Source organism: Neophocaena asiaeorientalis, unplaced genomic scaffold (genome assembly GCF_003031525.2).
Source record: "Neophocaena asiaeorientalis asiaeorientalis breed wild unplaced genomic scaffold, Neophocaena_asiaeorientalis_V1.1 scaffold319, whole genome shotgun sequence".
NCBI classification, from domain to species: Eukaryota; Metazoa; Chordata; class Mammalia; order Artiodactyla; family Phocoenidae; genus Neophocaena; species Neophocaena asiaeorientalis.
The window spans coordinates 1,371,560-1,399,539 of record NW_020174103.1 but is presented as its reverse complement, the minus strand read 5'-3'; the positions used below and the strand labels follow the sequence as shown (position 1 = coordinate 1,399,539).

At 38.9% G+C, this 27,980-nt stretch overlaps 1 protein-coding gene across 1 annotated transcript in view; it reads left to right on the top strand.

Annotated features, from left to right (window-relative positions):
* The window catches only part of DST (dystonin), a 485,281-nt gene that overhangs the window by 426,052 nt on the left and 31,249 nt on the right, over nucleotides 1-27,980 (top strand). Inside the window, exons 64-80 of the mRNA XM_024754681.1 lie at nucleotides 460-579; nucleotides 745-852; nucleotides 2,818-3,036; nucleotides 6,474-6,677; nucleotides 7,940-8,171; nucleotides 8,996-9,222; nucleotides 10,869-10,991; nucleotides 11,124-11,225; nucleotides 13,268-13,369; nucleotides 15,658-15,831; nucleotides 16,147-16,302; nucleotides 19,644-19,841; nucleotides 20,187-20,315; nucleotides 22,922-23,092; nucleotides 23,939-24,094; nucleotides 24,291-24,497; nucleotides 27,541-27,660. Coding sequence (XP_024610449.1) covers nucleotides 460-579; nucleotides 745-852; nucleotides 2,818-3,036; nucleotides 6,474-6,677; nucleotides 7,940-8,171; nucleotides 8,996-9,222; nucleotides 10,869-10,991; nucleotides 11,124-11,225; nucleotides 13,268-13,369; nucleotides 15,658-15,831; nucleotides 16,147-16,302; nucleotides 19,644-19,841; nucleotides 20,187-20,315; nucleotides 22,922-23,092; nucleotides 23,939-24,094; nucleotides 24,291-24,497; nucleotides 27,541-27,660 — 2,748 coding nt within the window. The remainder of the gene's footprint in view (nucleotides 1-459; nucleotides 580-744; nucleotides 853-2,817; nucleotides 3,037-6,473; nucleotides 6,678-7,939; nucleotides 8,172-8,995; nucleotides 9,223-10,868; nucleotides 10,992-11,123; nucleotides 11,226-13,267; nucleotides 13,370-15,657; nucleotides 15,832-16,146; nucleotides 16,303-19,643; nucleotides 19,842-20,186; nucleotides 20,316-22,921; nucleotides 23,093-23,938; nucleotides 24,095-24,290; nucleotides 24,498-27,540; nucleotides 27,661-27,980) is intronic.

Below are 27,980 nucleotides of genomic sequence, written 5' to 3'. Positions count from 1 at the left end.
GGAGTATAGCTGCTTTATGATGCTACGTTAGCTTCTACTGCACAGCAAAATGAATCAGCCATACATATACATATATCCCCTCCCTTTTGGATTTCCCTCCCATTTAGGACACCACAGTGCATTAAGTAGAGTTCCCTGTGCTGCACAATTTGTACAGTATTGTTAAAGAGAAAATCCTTACCACCACCAGAGAGAAGGCAGCAGTATTAGCTGTCCTCACATCATTAATGTCGTGTTATGGATCCAGCACGTTTTAAGAGGTTGTGTTTACTTTCTCTGTGGAAAGTTCTCCTTTCTTTATAACATCAGTCACTATCATGGATTATTTCAGGTTGCCATGAAGAGACAAGCTCACATTTTCCATTTGTGTGATAAGGGTATTTGAAAGAAATGTAGATAGGTATTTCTCTGGCACCAGTTACAGGAACTTGCTGACCTGATTATTTATCTTTTGTTTAGTTTGACCAAGCGGCTGATGCAGAGTTAGCCTGGATTAGTGAAACAGACAAAAAATTGACATCTCTGGGTGACATCAGGCTTGAGCAAGACCAGACCTCCGCTCAGCTGCAGGTTCAAAAGGTGAAGACACACATTTCCAGTTGCATCTACATGGTTTGTCAGTGTGCTCCAAGGAAATGCACTTGCATGATTGAATGTAACTTGGTCATTTTAACTGCTTTGCCTAATTGTTTTTGTTTTAGTCATACACTCTTTAAAAAAAAAACTTTGTTTTGGTAAATACAGACATTCACCATGGAGATTTTGCGACACAAGGATATTATTGATGAGCTTGTTAAATCTGGACATAAAATCATGAGCACATGCAGCGAAGAGGAAAAGCAGCCGATGAAGGTATGATCTCGTCCACGTGACTGATGTGAGACTTGTGAGCAAACAGCATGTGTGGGGCTTTCACTCTGAGAAAAGCGCTTTTCCTTTATCCACAGCTGCTGTTTAAACAGCTAAGTCATTAGTTTCAAATAAGGCATTTTTCAAGCTTATAGAATGAGAGTGAAAGGAATACTCCTTAAGGGAATCACCCTGGGGGTAATCTTTTTTAATAGACAGAAAAGCAGTTAAGGTTTGAGTCCTTGAGTAACTGGGATACATTAAGCATCCAGTTAATGTTCTCTGTATTATCACTGTTATTATCAGTATAAATTGTTATTCTGTATGTCAGCTGTTGTTTATTGGCTTCAGGAACATTGGGCCGCTGGAGCTGAAATAAAACTCAAAGTATGTGGTTCTCTCTAACTGAAATTCATTCTGTATAAAGTTACAGTAATCTGTATAGGAAAAAAAGGAGCGGAATCATTAAGGAAGTATTCAGTTTATGTAGTTTTAACGATCCTTTACATTGATGGAAAACCAGCCATAAATAAAAATGTTTAGTTCAATTCATATTCAGACATCTGAGAAGCCTAAAGAAATTAATATATATTAATGCTTCTGGTAGGAAAATATCCCATGGCAAAAACAATACATACAAATGTATATGCGTAAGATCACATTTAAAAGACGGTGCAGGGCTTCCCTGGTGGCGCAGAGGTTGAGAGTCCGCCTGCCGATGCAGGGTACACGGGTTCGTGCCCCGGTCCGGGAAGATCCCACATGCCGTGGAGCGGCTGGGCCCGTGAGCCATGGCCGCTGAGCCTGCGCGTCCGGAGCCTGTGCTCCGCAACGGGAGAGGCCACAACAGTTGAGAGGCCCGCACCGCAAAAAAACAATAAAATAAAATACGGCATTGTTTCTCATCATCAAAAAAAAAAAAAAATTTTAAAAGACGGTGCATTGTTTTCAAGGTATATATACCATAGGCAAAGAGTAGAATGTGCAGTGTATTTTAATGCTTAATCTTCTGTTTAAATACTCTACAGCGGCACTTCACTTGTTTATAATTTAATCTTTCCTTTATTATTTTTGTGAAGATTCTGGTGTGAAAAATACAGATGATCATGAGAGAATTTTTGTGTTATTCGGTGGCTTATTGGATTGCTGTTGTGCTTTATCTTTTGCTTTTGGATTATGAAGTGAATTTGTACCATAATCGAGATCTCTGTGACCACCCCATAACATCAGTGGATAGCATAATGTTCTATTTTGCTCCTCATCTATTTAATTAATTTTGCTGACCAGCAGCTCCTCTTAGAATTTCAGTTGTGAAAGAGAGTCCTTATGTTTTAACAGAAAGTAATGTCAGTGTTGCCAGGCTCATGCCAGACCTTTCTCTTACCTAGAAGACCTAGAAGAATGGCTGGAGAATTTTGCTTATTATGTTTGGAGAGCTCAGTGTCTTAGTCATAAAAGCTTGAGGCTTTTTATTTATGTTTTTTTTTTGTGGTTTTGTCACCTAATTTTTTTTTTTTTGGAGAAGTTCTCCATGTCATCAAATCCCCTGATTTTTGACAACTGCATAGAAATCCACTGCAGGAATATATCATCCTTTATCAGCCTGATCTCCAGTTGTACTTTCAAGACATTTTTTACATTTCTGCTATTTTCTACATGTGTATATGAAATTTTTTTTATTGTGGTAAGAACACACCATTAGCACACAATGGAATATTATTCAGCCTTGAAAAGGAGGGACTTCCTTATGCAACAACATGGGAGGGCCTTTCTTTAATTTAAAATGAACTTTTATACATAGAAGCAATTAAAATCGAACTAGCCTCTGTTGATTTATTCATTTACCATGCATTGTTGAGTGCTGACTCTGCACCAGGTATATTGTGCTGGACAAGCATTCTGGAGTATGTATATGTGTTCCTTGGCCTGCCTGCCCGGTTAAACACATTTTGTCATCTGATTTTCTAGAAAAAACTGGACAAGGTATTGAAGAACTATGATGCCATCTGCCAGATAAACTCAGAGAGGTATCTGCAGTTAGAACGGGCACAGTCCCTGGTTAACCAGTTCTGGGAAACATATGAAGAACTTTGGCCGTGGCTGACAGACGTACAGAGGATCATCACTCAGCTTCCTGCCCCTGCCCTGGAGTACGAAACCCTGAGGCAACAGCAGGAAGAACATCGTGTAAGCTTGGTGCCAGAGAGAGTGCTGGAGACCCCATGGAAAGAGAATCACGATTTTTAGGGTGTTTCTAATGCAGACACCTTCTGTGATGAGGAAGTTTTAGCGTTCTGGTCTGCACAGTTTGCTTACCTCTGAGTTGCTGCCCTGTTGTCCAGTTTTGCAGTGGGACGACACATGTGGGCAGGCACACTGTGTAGGTCATCATGATGTCACAGCTTTTACCCAGTAGTTTGCAGTGTAAACTGAGTACAGAAACAAAATCATTGTTTTAAAATGTTAGAGAAATAAGCTTTCGAAGTACTTTCAACTGATCATGTTGAATTGCTTTCAGTGTACACGAATTTGACTAATATATAGTGGTTAGAGCCATCCAGAATGTAAGCAAAAGGTAGCAATACATGGAAGCAACATCAAACAGACAAGGACATTGAGCTTGGAGAAAATGTACGCTATAACAAATACGTCAAAATAGCATTGTTGTAAAATCGAATTCTGTGAAAAGGAAAAAATGCTGAAGTTTAAAGACAAATTGTCCCCCCACTTTTTTTTTTCTTTTCCTTTTGTACATGGAAATATTTTGAAGTTCTCTGCTTCTATAAGTTTACATGAGTAAACAAGAGAGTATATTTCCATCTACAAATGTCATGTTTTAAACACATAAAATGGCATTATGAGGCCCTCATTTCAGTAGTCTCCGAAATGTTAATGTAGCTTAAAATTTTGCAAGGGTTTGAGTGAGAGGATTCAAGACTGTCAGAAGAAAGTCTGGAATTCTTGTTATTTATGATCTTGTGAACCTAGTTGCTCTCCCAGATCTGTACAAGATGTACCCTGAGACTAATCATTGTGTGTGTGCGTGTGTCAGGTTTAACTCAGGATATATTACATCATTGTTTGAAGTATGTAACATACTTATTAATCTTATTTGTTTACTTTTTTAGTGTATTAACATTGAAGAATATCTCTAAGTATTTGTTTAGAAGAGCTTTAGAGAACACTTTAATGCAAAATGGAAATTTTATGGCGTTCTATCTAAATAATTCAGTGGGAGACTTATAAACTATGTATAATTAAATTTAATTTTAGTAGAAAGGTTATTTTGGGGAGAAATCCTGATGCCTACCCACTGAATGATTTTTAGTATAAAATGTTTCATGGATTTCTTCTACTCTGAAGTGAGATCTGAATAGCTGTTTTCTAGCATAACATCACATAGGACGAAAAGGATCATTATTGAATGGAAAATTTCAAAATTGAGTTAATTTTCTTGTTTGGCATCATCTTTCAGTTCTCAAAACAAATGTATGATCTTTATTTAGAAAGGGAGCTTCAAAACTTCGTAGCCAAGTCTTCAAATTGTTCAAGCTAAATTTTACAGAATATTTGCAGCATTTCTTCTGCAACTCTACAGCATCATCCTCTTCACTGTTCTTGGGAACATCTTCTAGTTCATTCTAGCCAGGAATGAAAAATGGCCCCGAGAGCCGTGTTATAAATAAATGGTAGATCTCTTTTAAGTTTACATTAAGTATCTCCAGCATAAGTGGACTCTTAGGATAGCTGCCAAGAATCATTTTGTTACCTATGAGGCAAAAGACATCTCCTGCTGGGCCCTTTCTCCATGTGCACACATCCCCAAGTAGGTATCCCGTGGCTTTTTTCTTGTCTGTCATGGAATGGTCTTAGGAAGGCTCATCTGGCTACCTCCCAGCAAAGGTGTCTCATGGTGATGCTGCACAGGTGAGATCTACTTAGACTCCAGGCCACTCAAGAACTTTCAGCAGAGATTCCTTACTTTACTGAGAGTCTCTTGGTAATCAAAGTGTGAGCTTGTTTTCAAACATGCCTTCGAGAATATTGAAGCCAGAGCTCGTGTGACACGTTTCTTCTCCATGAGATTGCATGGTGGCTGGTCTTACTGTCACCACCTCCATTCTGTAAAACAGCATGAAGATACCAAACAATGTAAAACACAAGTAGGAAATCACAGCCTGGACCACCCAGGGGCTGTGAAGAGCGTGTTAGATTCAGTAGACGTTCCTCCTATTTTTTTTTTACAAATTGAATTTGTGTTTATTTAGCTCTTTTCCAAAAGAGTTTTGAGACCGTCTTCAGAAAAACTTCAAAAATAGGGATAGCACACTGGGGATTGTTCGTGATGTAATGAACCAGTTTTCTCAACCACTTTGGAAATAATTTATATGACTGATTTTAGTGGCACTTTTAATAAAAATCCAGGTATGTGGCCGTCCTGGTGATTCTGCTTGATGAATGATGGAAGTTAAAATATTTACAGGGAAAGATCGCTTTCCTCTAGACTGTCTTTCCTGAATATAATTTCTCTCAGAGAGGCTTTTCTTAGGGGCTGGATAGCAAACAGTTTGGAGACACATCTTCTGGTGAGGACAAGAAACTGCTGATTAGGGAACCTCGTGAATAATGGAGTACAGTAGAGGGCACCTCAATGCTGCACGGAGGTCTGCCCCAGAGAAACCTGCAGGCAGTCACGGGAGACCCTGGATTCCGTGGAGTGTAAAGATTCCAGATTGATCCATTTCCCTAGAAGGAATGGGGCTCCACCTGGATTCCACGCCCCCTCATTAGCACCAGTATCATTGTATCTCTTGATTAGATGATACTGTATTATGCATAAATATTCATAGGTCGCATATTTTTCCTTAAATACAGTTTATAGAGAATGCTCAGTATACAGCTGTGTATTTGATGGATTGATTATCCTTGCAGCCATTAACATTTAAAAATAAATACGGATAGATTTGTTTATGTTTATATATCATACATATCATATATGTACATAGAACAGACTCACAGATATATAATGTAATATATATGGACGTATTTTGTATTGGTTTACATATAATGTAATGACAATCCCTTGGGGGCTTAAATCCCCCTAACTTAGCTTTATCTGTCATTGTGCTCTCTCATCATTGTGTCTACCTTCTACTGTGCTTTTTTCCTCTTCTTTTCTTCCTCTCCCTCCCTCTCCCTTCCTTCCTTTTGAATAATTCTTGTATGTATCATGAGTGTGCAGAAAGGAATACAGAGAGTTATGGCTCGGTCTCTGTAGGTTGGGAGGTAGTGAGTTCATAATCCTTTCGTGTAATATGACCCTTGGCTAATACTCTCGTCAGACTGTACGCTCTCGGTAGGAAAGGCGTAATGAAACTGGGATTCATTATTTCACTCATCCAGCATTTTTGCCTGTGCCCTGAAAAGGACTTTGACATGACCAGACTGTTGTTTAATCTTTGTGTCAGGGGATCTCTCCCTGGCAGAGGGTTGTACGTTCAGTGCCTTGTGACGGGAGGGTGTTTGTGTGGAGTTTCTTGCCAGCTGGATGCGCTGCGGATGTTGACAGCTGTACTGTGGAGGTGTGCCTCTGAGAAACTGAGACGCTGTTTGCTTTGTTATAGCAACTGCGAGAGTTGATAGCCGAACACAAGCCGCATATAGATAAGATGAACAAAACTGGGCCGCAGTTACTGGAATTGAGCCCGAGGGAAGGCTTTTCTATCCAAGAGAAGTACGTGGCTGCTGACACTCTCTACAGTCAAATTAAAGAAGATGTCAAAAAGCGGGCTGTGGCGCTGGATGAAGCCATTTCTCAGTCTGCTCAGGTAATGCTTTGCGCCAGCAGGTGCGATGGTCTCCCCAACAGCAGAGTGTGGAAAGACATTTCCCGAGTCTGCTGATTCAATTCCAGCTAAAATTGTTTCACTGCATTAACTCTGAGTATTGACGTTTTGGTCTCTGAGGTGATATTTGCCAGTGTCCGATCCTTATATTTCTCCGCCTGCTTATATATAAATAAAACGTAATTTTCAATGATTTAAGAAGCATACAGCTGTCATCGTTGTCCAGATACCTAAATAAGTGCCCATCCAGAGTAGAATGCAGTGTTTGCCATTGGAAGAGATGAAAGAAAGTGTTACTATCATCATTAATGAAACATTCCCAAGACGGCAATAGAAGGAAGACTATGAATGCTAGGCTGAATAAGAAGGAAAACATTTGCAGTTGGAAATCGATTTTTTTTTTTTCGTTTTGAAAATACCTTTTTCAAGAAGTTGATTTGCAGTTACCTACAGATTTTCCGTTTTGAAGGTTTTGGTTTTTATCGTTAGATACACTGGCATGAGAGCGGTCCGTTTTCTGTAATCCTGACCGATGATTCCCTTAATGTTGAGGATAGTGTGGAATCTATAAATGAACAAGTGTTCGTAACTTTGCTTCATTGTCTGTGGTGCCTTTGCAAGTGGAAATTTAAAATTCTTTCATGGATCTGACTATGTGTTTGGCCAGGAATTAAATATAAACTTCCATTACAACATCAGGAAGGTTTCTGTTTTTTTTTAATTTTTTTAACATTTTTTAGTTCAGGAAACTCGTAACTTAAGAGTTAACTTCATCTCATCAAAACTGCCCATGAATTTTACATTTAATAATATAACTTTTCGAGGATGCCAAGATAATCAGTAAAAGTGAATAAAACTATCAGTGTTGACAAACACCCAGATTATTGAACCTAATTTTCAAAGTTAATTTGAATTATGGTAAAATGAAGCACTAGTAAAATGCTGCTGTCAAGTGGTCCAATTATATATTAACATATACAGTTTCTTAATGAATTTACTCAGTTATTTGCAAGAAGCAGTCCCATCCCCATAAGCAGTGTGACACATAGAGGTGCCTATGAGTTGTGATTTTAGGAATGTCTTCACACACCAGCTGGATATAACTCTTTGGATGGATGTGTTAACAGAAAGGCCAAGGTTTCATTCTTGACTGTGACATTAGATAGGTGTGTTATCATTTTAAATCCCACCCTTGGCATCACAGGTCTTTTTCTCCATAAATGGCCCTTCTCTTTTACTCCCAGTTCCACGACAAGATCGACCAGATCCTGGAGAGCCTGGAGCGTGTGGTGGAGCGTCTGCGGCAGCCGCCTTCCATCTCAGCAGAGGTGGAAAAGATCAAGGAGCAGGTCAGTGAGAATAAGAACGTGGCGGTGGACATGGAGAAGCTGCAGCCTCTGTACGAGACCCTCAGGCAGAGGGGAGAGGAGATGATCGCTCGGTCCCAGGGCACTGACAAGGACATATCTGCCAAAGGTAATCCTTTCAGGATGAGGGAACCACTGAACTTTACTCAAAATAATTGTGAATGTTCCTTGACAGTCCAGTTGCATATCAACATGCCAGGTTTTAGAAAAGGTATTGCAGATGTGACATGTTTGGGGTGGAAGGGCTGTGCACACCAGTCCCTTGTTAATGTCTTCCTGTGTTTGTGAAATCAGTTGAGTAACTACAACATGTGCCATGATACAAAAACCATATGTTCTCCGGGCCCTTTAAATCAGTTGGTTAAGCATAATGCTAATAAGACCAAACCTAGGGGTATTTTTTCCTCTGACTACACTACTTTATGTCATGGGTACTCTGTCCCATAGCCACAGAAACGGCAACCAGGCCCCTAGCCAAGCACCTTAAATGTCTGAGCTGGGGTCAAAAGGAAGGGCCTGTGCAGAGGTCAGTGGAAATTCACGGTAAGAGGACTCTAGAAGTAAGCCCAAAATGTGTATCCTACTTTGTTGTGTTCCTGAGACTAAGCAGATATCTCTATTCTTGATTTGGAGAGCGTAAAGAATACACTAAGGCCAGCTTTGGTGAACTCAGGTCTCCCCTGAGTTCACATGCCTCTGAGCATTGTCTTTTGTCAGGAAACCTTGATTCCGGAGGAGCAGGAAACCCTCAGGTCCTGTATTTGCCTGGAAATTTGCACCATTGGGCCCAGTGATACCCAGTAGACTAGGTTCAACCCAAATTTGGTCCAGGTTTAGATCCTTGGAAAATTGAATGATTGTTCCTGGGTGAATGAGAACGTTGTGCTTTATTGCTTAAAGGGTGTGTCTTTTTGATATTGTTCTGCTCTGTAGCTGTTCAGGATAAGCTAGACCAAATGGTTTTCATTTGGGAGAACATACACACACTGGTGGAAGAAAGGGAAGCCAAGCTACTGGATGTGATGGAATTAGCAGAGAAGTTCTGGTGTGATCACATGTCACTGGTGGTCACCACTAAAGATACTCAAGACTTCATCCGGGATCTGGAGGATCCTGGGATCGATCCCTCAGTAGTAAAACAACAGCAGGAAGCAGCAGAGGTAAGCAGAGAATCTCATTTAGAGTTTAAAAAATAGGGCTTCCCTGGTGGCGCAGTGGTTGAGAGTCCGCCTGCCGATGCAGGGGACACGGGTTCGTGCCCCGGTCCGGGAAGATCCCACATGCCGCGGAGCGGCTGGGCCCGTGAGCCATGGCCGCTGAGCCTGCGCGTCCGGAGCCTGTGCTCCGCAACGGGAGAGACCACAACAGGGAGAGGCCCGCGTACCAGAAAAAAAAAAAAAAAAGTTTAAAAAGTAAGTTGTGGTAGCATGAATGTTGGATTCCTTTGGTATAAATATTTGGAATTACGCTATTAGAATTTATATTTGGTTCTGAAAGTGGAATGCACAGAGATATAGTAGGGGACAGAGTCCACCCACAGGTTTCCCATGGAGAATGTTTATTTAGAAAGTTTCTCTCCATCCCCATTGTTTCTGCCTCACTTCGGGGCCTCGTCATCTCTCTTTCTTGCCTAAGAAAGTAATCTGAGCAGTACCCCTGCCTGTGGAGTCTCTTTTCCCGCCAGCCTCTAACCTTTTTGCCCATTGTCCCTCTAGATCTCCTCTTGCTCTCCTGCTGGTTAAAAGCCCTCAAGGCGTCCACTGCCTACTGCCTAAAGTCCAAACTACCTGAAACACAGTATCAGCCTTTTCCATCCCAGCCTAGCCCAGGCCTGTGTTTCCAAAGTCATTTTTTTCCTACTGCTCCTTTTCCAAGTTCCTTCTCTTATGGCTTTCTCTGAAGCTGCCGTGCTCTTTCTAGCATCTGAATCTTTGCACATTTTATTTCCTTAGCCTAGAATCTTTCCTGCCACTCTCCTTGGCAGATCCCACTCAAGCTTCAAGGTTCAGTTGGGTTGCCAGCCTCCACCCTCTTGTATACTCAGCTGAGTAAGTCCATCCGTATAACATTCTCATCACGCAAAGGACTTAACGCAGAGCATGACTTATCGTTGACTGTACCTCTGTCTTTCCCAGTGGACTCAGAGCCCCTTGAGTGGAATAGTCATGTCTAATTTTCTCTGTATCTCCGATGCCTGGTTTGGGGCATGTTCATCCTTGGTAAATAAATGCATCTTGAATGAATAAGTGTACTTAACCAAGAAAATGAAAGCAAGGTAGAATACTGCATTTCTGTCGTAGTTTTTGTTTGTTTGTTTGGTACTTTACATGTCCTGGGGTAAAAATGAAAATCTAGAGTTAGATTATCCTAAATCTACTAAGCAAATTACATTAATTTGTGTGAAGTCTCTGAACTCATATGATACTTACGTCTATTTTAAATGTGTATTGCCAAACTAGTTGGTTTAAAAAACAAAAACAAAATGGCTTTCCATGCTTTTCAGTATTGTCGATTTTTTTTTTGAAAGACTTATTCTGGTATATGTTACGTGGAATTATTTCCTAAATACTGTCTTTATAATAAGCATTTGACATTTGTTCCTCAAAGGACACTGTTTTTCCTTTAAAATGGCTCTTGTGTTCCCTTGTTGAAAAAATTTAGTGCCAAAACTTAGAAAACAGAATGAAGAAAATAAAAATTGATTACAATCCTGCCTCCTAGAAATAACTACCATCAATGTCTGTGTGCATCTTTTTAGTTTCATTGTGGTTTGGCTTAAAAGTAAGGCTGTCATTTCTTATTCTAGGTCATAAGGGAGGAGATAGATGGATTGCAGGAAGAGCTGGATATGGTTATTAACCTGGGTTCTGAACTCATTGCCGCTTGCGGGGAACCCGACAAGCCCATTGTTAAAAAGAGTATAGACGAGGTACAACCTGCATATTTTCTACTCTTATCAGAATGGTTTTTTAAAAGGATTTTTCTAACTAAAGCATATATGATAGAAGTAGTCGGAAACTTAGCATATGATACTGAAAGAGTTCTAATATTTACATTGTAGTTAAATTCAGCCTGGGATTCTCTAAATAAAGCTTGGAAAGACCGGGTGGACAGACTTGAGGAGGCAATGCAGGCTGCTGTTCAGTACCAGGATGGACTGCAGGTAAGGCTTACCGGGTCTCCTGGAGGGAGGGATCAGGTGATAAGTGATGCTTACAAATTCACGCATCAGTATGTCCCCGGAGCTGCAAGTGTGATGCAGTTAACTAACCTGCTTCAATTCATGCTTTGCCTTTTTGAAGAGATTTCTGACACTGGAGATATGTACAGATTCATATACACCCCTAAACACATTCTTATACACACATTCAGTGAAATTTACTTTGAAAAGAAATATTTTAACTTTTTAAAGTGAAAGTCACAGTATTTTTCATAAATGGCTCAACACCAGACAGTGAAATGGAGCTGAGTCTGAGTTCTGCTGTAGAGTTGAGCAGAATAAGATGAAAGGAGTAAACACTATCTAAAAATATCACTAAGTGTAGCACAAGTCAGATGTAAAGAAATTTGATTTGAAGCCAGTGTTCCCGGTGAACTAAAATAGATTTCTATTTTATTAGGTCATAATCTGTCTTGCAAAAAGTGTTTTCTTCTTTCCCATGTATGTAATTCCTTTTAATGGTTGTTTTTCACATCCCTCAAGGGTTCTCATTCAGTTCATTAACTCGTTTTTAAGTTTATTTTTTTAATATTAAAAATTCTCCTGTCAGTTGAGGCCAACTCAGGGATATTTCTCTCCCTACCTTCCTTAACTTTATTCCATTTCCTAACAGAGTGGCAGCAGTTGAATCCTTCATCCAACCATATGGAAAAGGCCTCTCTAAGTATTTCCATAACACCAAGAGAATATTATTTTTAAAGCTCAGATGAGAACATCTTTTCCCTTTTATTAGGCCACTTCATTTCTATATTTATAAAAATAAATATCACAAGCCCAGCTTTATGCCAGCAGAGAAGTGTTTTGAACTTTGCAAATATATAAAAAATTCACTACAAGTGACACCTTATTATAACCCCCCCACTCCTTTTTTTTTAACCAAAGTGATAATTTATTGGTTGGATAGCAGTGGCCAGTAACCAGTCAAGCTCTACGTCCATCTGTGAGGCCAGATCGTGATTTTCACATTCGTTTGGCGGGTCACAGAGGTTGTATCCTCTCCTGGGGCTGGAGATGGCTCTGCCACCACTGCACCCGTTAGCCCCAGGAGGTCAGGGTCACAGCTGGACACGAAGGCTTGTCTCATCACCGTTGCTAGAAAAACAAGGCCCATCACAGGTCCTGCTGTTCCTAGGTCAGTAGCATCACATGTGTGGGGATGAAAGGCAGTGAAGGATTAAAAGAGCTGTAGGTAAGTGTCCAAAGCTGCAGACACTCCAGAGGTTTCAAGGTTTGATTGTAAAGTGAAATGCATTTTATTTCCCAAGTTGCTGCCCACGTTCTTAGGGTTTATCATGATCAGTTTAAACTACCAGATATTTCCCAGGGTTTTTTTCTCAGTACTGTATGGCCTGGCAACTTCATTAAATGGCAGAATAATTTTGTGTATTCAGAACCTGAAAAAAAAAAATGTGAGTGGAGCCTTTTTAAAAAAGATTGTTTGTGTTGCCTAAAACGAACAAGAAGATAGGAGCTTTTGAAGTTTTGTCGCAGTTCAGAATAATGGTCTTAATCATTATACGTGCAGGATTTTAATGCTAATCTCAGTAATACAGAAGAGTTTACTTGAGACAAATTGTTTCACGTGCCAAACAGTAAACTTCTTGATTATTTGAATGAACAGATGGGTTCTCAATAAATTTATACAATCTGCCTTTTAGGCAGACAGAGTACAGAGAATTTTATTTTGTGTGGTGAATTTATAAAACTTTTTTTTTTCAAATAGACTTTTCTTGAAAGTTCTCAATATTCTAAGATTCTATTCAAGATAGAATTTCTTCTACAAATTTGGATGCAAAATTGGAGGTTTCATCTGTTTCATATTTGGGATAACTGTTCCAGTATATTGCCACTTTTACCTTATTTGTAAAACAGGCTCATTGCTTAATATCTTTATAGATTTATGATTATACTTTTCTGTTGCACTTCAGGTGTTGTAGTAATTTCAAATATACTGTTATAATAACATGACCTAACGTGTTTTTCAGGCAATATTTGACTGGGTAGATATTGCAGGTGGCAAATTGGCTTCATTGTCTCCAATTGGAACAGATCTTGAAACTGTCAAGCAGCAGATTGAGGAGCTGAAGGTATGGGTTGGAGCTGAGAAATTCATCAAACGTTGCACTTTTAAGTTCTTGATTCGTGGGATGCTTTATGCAAATTTATTTTATATAATTGAAGTGTTACATTTTGATTATGGAACTGGTTTAATATAGTGCCTGCACATAATAGGTTATGTATAAGTGCTCGTTAGATAAAGGATACAAAATACTAGTAGTTTTTCTTACTAAATCAATTCCTGTTCATTATAGAAAAATCAGAAAATGCAAATTAGCAAAACAAAATGTTTTGTTAACTAACTCTGACACTAACCAGAGTCAAGCACTCGTAAGATTTGATTTATAGCCTTTCATATATCCTCATACTGGGTGTAGGATGAGGTATGGGGTCGTGTGTGTGTGTGTGTGTGTGTGTGTGTGTGACATATTACATATGTATACTATACTGTAAGGATTTTTAGAACTTTATTATTCTGTAGTGTGTTATTGTCACTGATACATATACAGCAACATTTCTGTTTTCTTTGTTGTGTTCAGAGTAATTCAATTAGTCCAACAGGCTAAAGAAGGATCCCGTAGGTGGATGGGATTGGATGGGATCATAGTGTTTCCCAAAATGTTTGTTTTGTAAATGCTTGTTGTTTCCCATCTGCTTTCCTCTGTAATTTTTTTCCTTTGTGGTTCTTGATCTCCAGCTGTGAAAATGGCTGAACCGTTTCCTCTGAATTCCTCTGTGCTGATGCTCATTTATCAAAGTGGGAGCAGCTATTTCCTCCCTAATTTTAAAGTCTCTATCTACAGAGACGTCACAGCCCTTTCAATGAACTCTACTAGATTTTTACATAAAATTATTATCTGGCTTTAAAAGAGTAGCATTTTTATTTCTAAGTGTGATATAGAATATTTCATTTAGAAAAAAATTGTTTCTTCTTGAGAATTTTACTGTTACCATCATTAGATGGTGATTTTTTTGTTTTACTCTGTCTGCTCATGTAGTAAACACATGATATCCTTTATGTACAATTACAGGTGTGGAGGAAGGTTTATTTTGGGTTTTACATATATCTCAGCAGTTTTCATACAGCACACTGGATGAGGTGCTTGCCCTTAAATCTGGTGTCTGAAGTTGCATCTCCCTTCATCCACTTACTAGCCAAATGGCCTCAGAAAATTTGTCTAACTGCTCTCACTTCTGTGTCCTTACCTTAATTGGGGATAAAATGATTTTCTTTATAAGTTTATTGAGAACAACTTGACTATAGCAAGTGTTCACTATGCTTTTGTTATTATTTTTAATTATTATTTTAACTTGCTTGAAAAAAATTGATACTGCTTAGCCATTAATTGTTTATTATTTACTATTAGAGATTAAAATCAATACTTTATGAAAAGACAGTTTCATACTACATGTAACCACTGGCTAACCTGTATTGGTTGGCAAAGCCAGGATTATTACCTACATGTCATTAAGCACCAAGTGAGAGTAATGTTATTCTGAGTCAGTGCAAAGGATAAATAAATACTAATAAACACAGCATAGCAGGGAATTCCCTGGCTGTCCATTGGTTAGGACTCAGCACTTTCACTGCCGGGGCCCGGGTTCGATCCCTGGTCAGGGAACAAAGATTCCCGCAAGCCGCATAGCATGGCCACAAAGAAAAATAATATAAATGAATAAATAGACACAGCATAGCTACAGAAAACACAGAGTGTTCAGTGACTGCAAGATGTGTGTGTGTTTTGAGCAGGAAATAATGTGAGTTTCTTAGAGATTTTTTTTTCTGGGTTTCATATATGTCAATATATATTTTGTTTTCTTCTTTCCTATAATTTCAGAACTCATTTATTGAATATGTATAATTAGACCCTGGAAGAAGTTCATCCTTGAAATTTGTTAGTTCTTTATTGTAGAGAACAGAAGTGAAGTAGCAAAATTATAAATAAAAAATCGTTCCATCAGAAAACGTTGAATGAAAAGATTTCTTTTTTTTAATCTAATTTTTATTTTATACTGGAGTATAGTTGATCTACAATGTTGTGCTAGTTTCAGGTGTGAGAAAAGATTTCTTTTCATCATTTTTTATCTACAGTTTTTTCATCAGTAAACCCTGTGTTAGATTTTATTCCTCTTCACCCCACCCCAGTAAAAAGTGTGAATTAGAACAAACATCTAACCTGTAGAATTTTTGTTTAAAGTTACTGAAGAGAACCTGCTGTGTAAAAATATAAATAAAATAAAATTCCAAAAAAATAAAAAGATAAAGTTACTGATGTATAACAAATTTTCCTTGTATGCCTCCTTTTTTAAAAAATAGCAATTTAAGTCAGAGGCGTATCAACAACAGATAGAAATGGAGAGACTGAACCATCAGGCAGAGCTCCTGCTAAAGAAAGTAACAGAAGAAAGTGATAAACACACTGTTCAGGACCCACTGATGGAGCTGAAATTGATATGGGACAGTCTGGATGAGAGGATCATCAATAGACAGGTAAATACCAATTTCAGGTTCATATAATAATGTAAAATAACTGTTAAAGAGTAAAATTAGGGGATCCTGGACATAAACTTCAGAAGCCCCTAAATTCTTTTATTTCCTTGGAACTTTTCCTGCTTCTCACATGCTGTTTTTTTAACCACAAAGTTTCAAACTTAAAATATATGAGGATATGATGATTGGGCTTCATTGGATTTGCTTAAACACTTATGCAGCATGAGGCAATTGAACAGTTCACTCTTGTTTTATAAATGTGGGTCATCCATCCTATCAGACTCGTGGATCGATTGTCTTCCTCTCTGTCTGCAGCACAAGCTGGAGGGCGCTCTGTTAGCACTGGGGCAGTTCCAGCACGCACTGGACGAGTTGCTGGCGTGGCTCACGCACACTGAGGGCTTGCTCAGCGAACAGAAGCCTGTCGGAGGAGACCCCAAGGCCATTGAAATTGAACTTGCCAAGCATCATGTACGTAGCTGTTACTGCATCCTCTCTTTCTTCTCTCTGCATTTATAGTGTCACCAGATGTTTCTGGTCTGCTGATTTTTTAGGCATTTATGGTTTTAACCCATGTTCCTATTTGACATTGGCAACATAAGGTTGAACTACTTAAAATGCACTTCTTAAAAGGTGATAATCAGGCTTCCCTGGTGGCGCAGTGGTTGAGAGTCCGCCTGCCAATGCAGGGGACACGGGTTCGTGCCCTGGTCCGGGAAGATACCACATGCCGTGGAGCGGCTGGGCCCGTGAGCCATGGCCACTGAGCCTGCGCGTCTGGAGCCTGTGCTCTGCGACGGGAAAGTGATAATCAAAATGTTTTTCTCATTGGTCAAGGCAGTTATTGTCAAAAATAGCAAGAATGGGGAATTTTTGGCTAAACGTTAGGAGGACTGCATGATCAACACTAGAGGTTTAAATTTCTGATTATACCTGTGCTTGGATGAAGGTAACATAGTCTTAAAAGCTGTTGGGGGCAGCCTGGCAAGTCACAGTTACCCTGCAGGCTCTGTGTGTGTTTCCTCTGGTCACCCTTCCCTCCACACGTCTCTCCCTTGCTGCGTTTTGGCTTGTCATATATTTCTGTCTGTCTGTACATCTCTCATCATGTTGGGGTTTGTCCTTCTGTTTCTTTCTCTTACTTTTCACTGGCTTTTTGTGTCTTAGTCCTTTTCTTTCCGAGGTAGTTTTTTAAACTATTTATTATGTTTAGAAGAGTTTTTACATGTCATGTACTTGATTGAAAGCTTATAAGTGGAAAATTTTTATCTTGAGATATATGCAAAATAGTTTCATATGTTGTCATCTTTGTGGCACTTGGTTGATGATTATTAACAGAAAATTCCCCGTCTTAAGTCACCGAGGCTTAATGAATAGAATTTATGCCCAGTAGAGTTTATCCTGACATTCAGCAGGCTTTCATAGAACTTTTAACATACACATTATAGTGGTGTCTTACTTAAAGTTAGGTCCTTAATCCTAATCTTAAATAAGTTTTCCTTGATTATCATATAGAAACATTTGATTATTTTACATATTAACAGCATTTTAAAATAAGAGGTTTATAGCACTTTAAGATCATGATATTTTTGATTATTCTTGCTTTAGTTCTTCTTCCTTCATGTGTTTCCCCACAGTAATTGTTCCCTAATTTAAATTTTTTTCCTTTTTTACCTCTTTCTGTCTGTATTTATAATCATTGCCCAGCCATATCTGATTAAGCAATTAGGACTTATTTTGCATCATTAATATCTGTCCTCATTTAATATCTATATTATACCTTTGCTAAGAGCAATAATGACCAGTCACACTGACTCTGCATGTAACCAAAATGTTTATTCTCACAGGGTGAGTTTATAGCATTTACATTTTCATAAACTCAGCCATTGTCCTAAAAGTCACATACATCAGTGACAGGAACTTTGTAGAAGATGGTAGCGGTGGGAACATGCGGCACCCTGGTCCAGTTATTTTGGCAGAGATGAGTTAGGGACCTTTAGTTTCCTTTAGTCAGGGATCTTTTCTCCTTCCATTCCTTTCTTTTTAAAAAAATTTTATTGAAGTATAGTTGATTTACAATGTTGTGTTAATTTCCACAGTACAGCAAAGTGATTCAGTTATACATATATATTCTTTTCCATTATATTTTATCACAGGATATTGAATATAGTTCCCTGCGGTATACAGTAGGACCTTGTTGTTTATCCACCCTCCATATATTACTAGTTGGCATCTGCTGGCCCCAAACTCCCAATCCTTCACTCCCCGCTCTGATTCCATTTCTGAAGGTCAAAGTTCAAGGACTCAGAATTGCCAGCACAATTGCTGGAGGAAGGGAGGGAAGATTCCCATCCCTGTCCCGCCTTCTTCTCTGGCTCCTAGGCCGTGGCTTATGTAGCAGGGCTCCGACCATTTATAAGAACGAATTTTATAGAATTATCTTTTATGTTTTGACTGTGAAAATATTTAACTCCTACCTTTTGAAAGTGGTGCCTACGTTAACATATCCAAGTACCTGCTTCTTATAAAGATCACTCCTTACTCAGTTGATTTTATAGCTTTTGAAAAACCTCCCTCACCAGATGCCTCAGAACACAAGTGGATGGAGTCAGAGAAGCAGTGATCAGGGACGGTTCGTGCCCTTGGCTGAAATCCTTCTGGTCTGGGTTTCCCAGATGTGGGTTGTCCCTCCCAGGACGACAGATGACACTCCTCTTCTCTCCTGTTGCCAACCCGAGTCTGAGTGTAGGGGGAAGGGTTATCACAGGCTTTTACCAACAATAGAGGAAGGTTTCTTCTGGTTTCCAAAAGCACAGCAGTCTTCTTGAAAGGAAACTTACTAAGCTTATTTGTTCTTTGAGGTAATTCTTTTCAGTATAAGAAATTGATTTTTTTAGCCTGCAGTTGTTTTTTGCACTTACCACTCCTGCCCCATGTTAGTGCATTTAAGTGTTATTAATCTATTCTTATATTCCCACTGGATAATAGAATAAGAAGGCATTATTTACTGGGATCTGTCATAGGCATTTCATATCGCATTTTCTAGTAAGAGAACAGCTAAATCGTGGAATGCTGGACTCACGTATTCCCCAGTAAATGGTGAAATCTCTTTCCCTTTAATGTTAGTTCTAAATGTTTGATAGAATTCACCTGTGAAGCCATCTGGTCTTGGGCTTTCGTTTGTTGGAAGATTTTTAATCACAGTTTCAATTTCAGTGCTTGTGATTGGTCTGTTCATATTTTCTATTTCTTCCCGGTTCAGTCTCGGAAAGTTGTGCGTTTCTAAGAATTTGTCCGTTTCTTCCAGGCTGTCCATTTCATTGGCATATAGTTGCTTGTCGTAATCTCTCATGTTTCCTTTTTAAGAGTGCTAATTGTAAAACATGGCAATGTATTAATTTTATATTTGAACATATAGCAATATATATCTTTGAAATTGTTTACTCAGGACATGAAAATTAAGTTCAGTTAAAGTGAGCTTGAGTCAAATGAATATTTTTAGAGCCTTTTAACTATAATCTCTATATACTTAATGTCATCAGTTTCAAAACTCTTCTAGTGGGAAGAACTAGCTATGTTCTCAACATAATCATTTCAGGGAATGTTGGTAGATTGAAGAGATACCCAATAAAGCTGCAAAGTTAAGGGAAAGGAAGTTCACCATTTTAAAAAGTTCATTAGTACTAAAATTCTATGTATCTGTTGTAGCTTCAGAACGTTTCATAACCAGGAAATAAAAGAATTGCATTAGAAGCGATGCTAGCATGTTACAAACTTGCGAACATATTAAGTGTTAATCTGAATATTTTCAGGTGCTCCAAAATGATGTATTAGCCCATCAGTCCACCGTGGAAGCCGTGAAGAAAGCAGGAAATGATCTAATCGAATCAAGTGCCGGAGAAGAAGTCAGCAACCTTCAGAACAAGCTAGAGGTTTTGAATCAACGCTGGCAAAATGTTTTGGAAAAAACAGAACAAAGGAAGCAGCAGCTGGATGGTGCCTTGCGCCAGGTGAATGAGAGAATAAATCCTGAAACTTTTTGGTGCCTTCAAGACCAAGATGACATGGCATTTTTTTTATTGGTTTTCACACCCCTGTTTAGTTTTTATACTTCAAGGAGAAGAGTAAAAAAAAGTGGGATAAAGGACAGAGCTGAGAAGAACACAGCTCTCCAGTTCTTAGCATGATAGTTTTATTGCTGGTTCTCCTGCTGAAGAAAAGCAAGTGGTCCAGAGGCCCCTGCCCTTGTTCAAAATGCATGGAGAGGCTTAGCAGGCTGGGATTGTTTAAGCTTCATTTTTGGCTTCAAAGTGACCATATCTGGGGCCCAAACTTGAACCTCTCTCTCACTCCAGGCTAAAGGGTTCCACGGCGAAATCGAGGATTTGCAACAGTGGCTGACCGACACGGAGCGCCATCTGTTAGCATCCAAGCCACTGGGAGGTTTACCGGAAACAGCCAGGGAACAGCTTAATGCCCACATGGTAACTATATTATTTCCTACAGCTCTAGCCTCAGATTAAGAAACTGACTACTTTGTGTAGGCCCTGATGATAAACAAACTGTGGGAGAAGGTTTAAGGATATCCACTTTTGCAGCAGAAATCTCTATATGTAAGTGCTAGAAACACTGTTGATTAAATTTTTAAAGTCAGAACGTATTCTTTATTTTAAAGTTTAGTGTGTCAGTGTATGAAAAGAGGTTTTAGCAGTCTAGGCATTTTTTAGAAGCAGACCTTCCCCCATAAAATGATAAACTTGTATGGATAGTAATATAACATTGGGTAAATTATAAACTGTGGCTCCTTGAGTGGAAAGAAAAATCCCTAAAGGAATCAGAATGGACTTAACAATTACTGCCGTGAGCATGAGATTCCCACCCAGTTTCATGGAAGGCTGGAAAATATGTTCTTGTTCTGTGAAAACGAAGTTACCTATTTGCTCCTTTTAATGGTGATGGGGCCGTATCTTCAACCTCACACCCACCAGGTTTGGATAAGAGGAGGCTTCTGTTTAATTGTCTGACCCGGAGCATCACATCATGCCTGTGGGCTGTTCCCGCCCAGAGTGTGTAGCGCTGTCAACTCTTAAAGATAAGGAGGAAAAATAATGAAACTTGAGACTCTGGCTTTCTTTCCTAGAAGTATGGGCTGAGAAATTAAATTTAGACTACATTTGACCTATTGACATTTCCTATTCGTGTCCCATCATAATTTAGCTCTAAAAGTTCTAAGAGAAAACAGTCTTTTTCAAATGTTGAATGCTTCTTAGGAAATAAAAGTAGAAGTACTTAGGGATTTGGCAAAAGAAATGGGCCATTGTACGTGAAAGTCTGTACTCTTTAGTCATGCCTAGTGTTGTTGTAAGATCTTACTAATAAAACTGCACTTGTTGGGAATAATTTTGAATTTGATGATTTGGAGAGGAAGTGACCATCTTGTAGGTGGAGTGAAGAAATACAACAGAAGTAACATCTTATTCATTTCACAATTGCCATGAGCAGTTAAAATGAATCCTATTAATCCTATAGAGAATTTCCTAGAATCTCTATTCCTCTTTTAGAAAATCATTGTGTATGTGGTTTTCTTGTTGTTAATATGTTGTTTTCTTGGTGCTACAAGGGACCCATTTGTTCACTGAAAAAGTAATTGACTAAATAACTTGGGAGCACTTGTCTTTTCCATAAAATCTGGCTGTCTTCCAGATACCTCCTTACTTTCCTAGAAGTACTTGCATAGCTATTACAGTCCATTAAGTATACGTTTAATGAATTCTTGAACAAACATGCATGAGATGGTTCTCTAATAAATATTTTTAAATGGTAATTTAGAAGAATATAAGTAAAAAGTTGGAAAGCAAAGAGCTTATCTTTAGAATATTTTATTTTAGAAAAATATTACTTATCAGCATATTTGGTTTGGGTAGGATGTTTGCTGATATCATTTGCCAGATTATAGAATTCCATGATTTAAGAAATTCTAAAGAGTTACTGATACTTGTAATACTGTTTTAGTCATGTTCTTTTGATTTGGTTCTGTTAGACATGAAGGAAACTAGAAAACTTGGAGTATTACTGTTTCCTGAGATTTAGCTGTATTTAGAAGCTTTGCTTTGATTAAAAGCTTTCAGTGGGTGATATTGTAAATATGTTGAGGGAGGGATTTTTTTAAGGTTTAAGAAATTACAAAGTTTTGAGGCAATAAAAATATTCTAGAATTAGTAGTGATGGTTGCACAGTCTTATGAATATACTAAAAACACTGAATTCTAGACTTTAAAATGCTGATTTTTATGGATTATATCTCAATTTTAAAAATTAAAAAGTTGGAAGTGTTAGTATGTGATTTTTCAGTGGGAGCTATGATTTGACTCACATTGTAATTGAATCGATGGAATAGAACTGGTCTTACTTTTGACGTGAGTGTAACTGGTGTTTCATTTATCTTAAATTCTAAATTTGTTTAAGCAGTATTTTTATACTCTCTATAGAAGATACACACTGCATTCTAGTTGAAAGCTTTAAAAATGTTATAACTGAGAAGAATATTCATAGGACCACAAGTTTGGCTACTGTGATTCCAAAGTCTGTGTCATCAACTTAAATGTCTTACTGTACTGGGTCTTCACCTTCTATCCGCTGTGTGTCTTCTGAGCATAGAATTACATTATACCAAAAAAACAATATTACAGTTGTTGTATTGTGTTCCGAGGAGAGACTTAGAGAACCCATTTTACAGAGAAGGAAATCGAGGCTCAGGGAAGTTACGTTACTCGCCCAAGGTCACAGAGCTGATTGGTTACTGTACATTGAAACCTTTCTTGATAACATTTAACATTACTGCTTCACGTGTGGGGTGGATTGATAACAATAGCACCATTTCTAAGACTTCTTGGTAGGCAGAGTGTGGCTATAGGTTTAGTTGTTCTTTCAGTATAGTGGAAAGTTTGAATATGTCAGGGTTATTCTGTGTGCTGGACGGTGTTGAGTATATAATTAGGGGCTTGGGATTGATGACATGGAAAAAGAGCTCTGAGATTTTGTTCTCTTAAAAATGATATGACTTGCGGGGCGGGGGGGATATCTCCATTTAGGAAATCTGTGCTGCCTTTGATGTTAAAGAAGAAACATATAAGAGTCTGATGCAGAAAGGCCAGCAGATGCTTGCAAGATGCCCCAAATCTGCAGAGACAAATATTGACCAAGACATAAATAACTTGAAAGAAAAATGGGAATCGGTGGAAACCAAGCTCAATGAAAGGAAAGTATGTGCCTTGATGAATATCATAGAATGAATGTTTTCATTGTTTCATTTCATGGGTCTTACCTTATCTCCGAGTAGAATTGTCAGTGGAACATCTAATGATTCATGTTTAAATTTTCTTTGTATACGTTGGGACATTTCATGGGCTCAGCTGAAAATAGTATTCTGTCTTAACGCAGGAGAACACAGTTGAAGAAATCTATTCAGACATAGATAAAGGTATATCACAGGTCAAGTGTTAACTAGGTATAGTTTAAATCTGTGAACCAGTGGAATTCTGGGTGGTTAAGTAATTCTAATCACACTTATTAAGCAAAAGGCAGGCTGTATGTGCAGCGGGGGTGGGGAGGGAGGGAGACCAAGAAAGTGAGATGATTGTACATATAATAAGCACTTACATAACAAAAATCCATGAGGGAGAATTAAAAATCTTGCTATTTAATGCTATAAAAATGATAGGCTAGGAATACTAGATTATATGCCCTTGCTGACAGAGCATAATGTATATATATTTCATAGTATTTTGACCTCCAAAATGAATTGTATGCATGTCAAATTTTCTTTTTCTAGATTCTATTTAGTAATTCTGTGGTTAATTGTCCCCAAACCACAGTTTTAGTGTATATTAAAATTGTTTTAGCTGCAGTGAGATGCTTCTCACTAAACTTGAAGGGGCTTGGTTAGCCAGTATTCAAAAACTGTTTGGGGGATATAGACTATGCATAAATAAAGTATGGATGGGGAGAAAATCTGCCAGAGAGTGGTTAAACTTGCTGGGGCGGGGAAGGCGGAGGGGGAGGCGGGAAACCTTGAATACCATGAAATACTAAATAATCTGTCTTTTCAGGTTAAACTGGAAGAGGCCCTCACCTTGGCAATGGAATTCCACAGTTCCCTCCAGGACTTCATCAACTGGCTCACCCAGGCGGAGCAGACCCTAAACGTGGCTTCCAGGCCAAGCCTTATCTTGGACACCGTCTTGTTTCAAATTGATGAACACAAGGTAAGCTGCATCCCGGATGGACAGCACTCCCTTCTCAGACCTTTTTAGACATCAGGCTGTTTTAATGGCATAAATTTGGTAGTTTGAACACTTTCTTTTGTCCTCTGAAACCAACTTATGATCCCGGAAGTATTTGCAAGGTAGATCCATTTTTCCTTTGTTTCTGATTGTACCCACCTCCCTTTTTTTGGGAAAGGTCTTTGCCAATGAAGTAAATTCTCACCGGGAGCAGATCATAGAGCTGGACAAAACTGGAACCCACCTGAAGTATTTCAGTCAGAAACAAGATGTCGTTCTCATTAAGAATCTGCTTATCAGTGTACAGAGCCGCTGGGAGAAAGTGGTCCAGCGCTTAGTAGAAAGAGGAAGATCTTTGGACGATGCAAGGAAGAGGGCCAAGCAGGTAAACCTTTATAAAGATCCTCTGAACTTGGCAATGAATCAGGTCTATGTTATGTTATTAAATACACGTTATGTTATTAAAGTGCTTTTATGGCAGGCTGTGCTTTGTGTAACAATCATGGCGTGAAGCCAAGGTGTTTATTTCCTAAAAAGGCCATGGCCTCAGTTTGGACGATGACGTCACTTTCTGACCTGGCAGCAACTCCAGGCCCTGGGGACCAGCCTTGGAAAGACTGATCATATCTTGATATCACAGATGGACCGTTATCATTGGGGCCCAAAAAAGGGCTCCACAGTTTTGTTGTTGGGTTGGTTGGTTTTCCTTGGCCTTTAAACCTCCACTCTCATACTTAGAGTGAGGCATTCTGCTTTTTTATACTGCTACTTGTGTTTAGTTCCAAAACCAGACTTTCTCATGTGTAGCCCCCAGACAGCTTTCTGAAGGCATACTCTGGGTCTGAGCTGGTTGTTTCTCTTCACTTCTCCAAATCCGTACACTTGTTGGCAGGGCTTCCTTTCTTCTCTGATATTTGGATACAGCTTCATCCCACCTTTTGAATCTTGGGGGGCTGCCTTTTTTAATCTAGAGAATCTCACATGGAACTTTCCTTCCTTCCTTCCTTCATCTGTTACTCATATTCTGTTCTAGACTAAACACAGAGAAGTGCAATTATGCATCTCTGTACTCCAGGGAAGAGGAAGATGCACCCACCTTGCTTGGCATATATCTTTGATTTTTACTAGGCACTTCATGTAATAATACTGAGGGTGAATTTTATAATGACTCTTTCTGCCCCATTCCATTGCATTTGTCCAGCATTGGTGTTGGGCGCGGTCATTTGGGGAGCTAGGCTCGGCTGGGCGATGCAGTGGATGACCTGGGAGTCCAGTGTTTCAGCATTTAAAGCTGTCCAGCATAAAATGTTTAAAGGCTGGCGAAATGACACATTGCACTGTGATTGGATTACAGGCCGCATGTCTCTTTTTGAGGGGGAGGTATGGTATGTCCCATGTAATAAATGAGTCTCTAGAATAGAATCGGTCTCGGATGTTTTTTTAAGACAGTCCTCATGCCAAGCCTGATGTTTTTCTTGCCGTGTGTGCAGCCCTGTCGTCTGTAGTGGAGGCATTTTGAGTTATGAACATCTGATTTACTCAAGTCTCATGGATACCAGTAGCCAGTCGGCCACCCTCTTCCTCCTTTCTCTGTCGAGTCAATTTTATTTTCTCAGTCTGTTGAATTGAATTCATAAGGATTCTCCACTGTTCTCGGTGCAAAAGGATGGCATTTCTTCTATTTGTACGGCTTCTAAATAGTTTTGAGAGCAGGACCAGCCTCAGAACCTGTGCGTTTGTACCATTGTACTTACCATCCAGTTGTTATAGGCTGTACTGTCTGTAGAAAGACAAGCTGACAGGGACTTCCCTGGCGGTCCAGGGGTCAGGACTCTGTGCTTCCACTGCAGGGGGCACGGGTTCGATCCCTAGTCGGGGAACTAAGATCCTGCATACCAAAAAAAAAGACAAGCTGGCATCACTAGCTGTTTATTTATTTATTTGTTCTAATACCTCAGGTTTTGGCTCAGATCTTGGCTGTAGTTCTCTGACTTGGGCAATTTATGTGCCTATTCTGGCCTCCCTGTTTTCATGTCTAAGTTGATTAGATTTGTGGGAGGGACGTGTAGGGAGAGCAGGTCTCTAACAAGACAGTCTCCAGTGGACCCTTGCAGCTTTGTGATTCTGTGCTCTCACTGTGCTTAGTATCAAATGTCTTTTTGTTATTTCACTATTAATGTTCTTTGATATAAAACAGTTTTTATTTTGATTACTTAGGTTTTTGTCATGTATCTGTTCCCTTTAATTCCTTGGAAGAAATAATTTATAACTAATTTTCTAGTTTGGTATCCAAAAATAGTACCTACTATTTCTTTATGATAAGCAGAAAAGAGACCACAGCTGAAATCAAGTATATATAGCACCAGAATAGTTCAAGGTTTTAGACGCGAAAGAGAATTCTATTTTGTGAGAACTCGAGTACTGTGGGTGCTCTTAAGTATAAAACCAGTATGTGAGGCTCAGGCATTGATGTGAGGATTTGTATAGCAGCAAGAAAGATGTTGAATTGTCTTTGCATTAAATAGGAACGTAATGCCCTCTTTTTGTTAAAGTGAATTTACAGACTTTATCCTTTCCCTTCTCCCTTTTTGTACCTGTTTCTTAGCATAAGAATTAAACACCACCTTAGAAGTAAATCCAGATCTGTCAAGAGACAACAGTGGAAGCTTACATTATTATTTTTTTAGTTTCATTGACGTATAGTTGATTTACAATGTTGTATTTAATTTCTGCTGTACAGCAAAGTGATTCAGTTATACATCTATCTATTCTTTTTCATGTTTTTTTCCATTATGGTTTATCCCAGGATATTGAATATAGGTCCCTGTGCTGTATAGTAAGACCCTGTTATTTATCCATCCTATATATACTAGTTCGCATCTGTTAATCCCAGACTCCCACTCCATCCCTCCCCCACGCTCCCTCCCCCTTGGCAACCACAAGTCTGTTCTCTATGTCTGTGAGTCTGTTTCTGTTTTGTAGATAAGTTCATTTGTGTTGTATTTTAGATTCCAATCAGAACAGCAGACAGAAAGCCAAATGAAAAGCAATGTAAAAGACCTATGGGATAATATAAAGCATGCCAGTCTACGCTTACATTATTTATTAAACAAAAGAAAGGGTGGGACGTTCTGCCTGATGCTCCCTAACTGCTTCTAGGCTCACTTCAATTTTTGTTAAAGCTGACATGTTTGAATGAGTTATAACAAAGTGACCGCGGGGCATGACCACAAAAGCTGAGCGTCAACAAGACATTTTGTAATCTGCTGATGAAAATATTCTTTCTTGTTCTTCTTCAGGGAGAATTTTGAATGTATAATTGTTAAAATTTTCATTAATATCGATTTCTGTTTAGAAATGTACTAGATTTCAAATCTAGTGAGTATGCCTGAAAGTTTTCTGGACAAAGATGTGAATTTCTTTTACAGTTCCATGAAGCTTGGAGTAAGCTTATGGAGTGGCTGGAAGAGTCAGAGAAGTCTTTGGATTCTGAACTGGAAATTGCCAACGACCCAGACAAAATCAAAGCACAACTGGCACAGCATAAGGTGGGTCTGCAGTTAAGAAAAGCACATTGTGTCGTTGTATATCTCAGGGTCACTTTTAAATTCCTACCTGATTGTGTATTTATTCACCACTGGAGAAAAAGGCTGTCCAACGTGGACCTATATTAAATTTAAAACCAATTGCCCTTTACATTGGTCAAGTGATCATTCCATTATGATTCCAGGGTTAATTATTAAAAGAAAACTCACTGAATTAAAACTGGAAGTCTTCCGCAGTCTAAAACACATAAAGGACTTCTAGAGGCCGAACATTGGCACTTCGGTTTATCACAACTGCCTTGTCTTGTAATTTCTTTCATAGA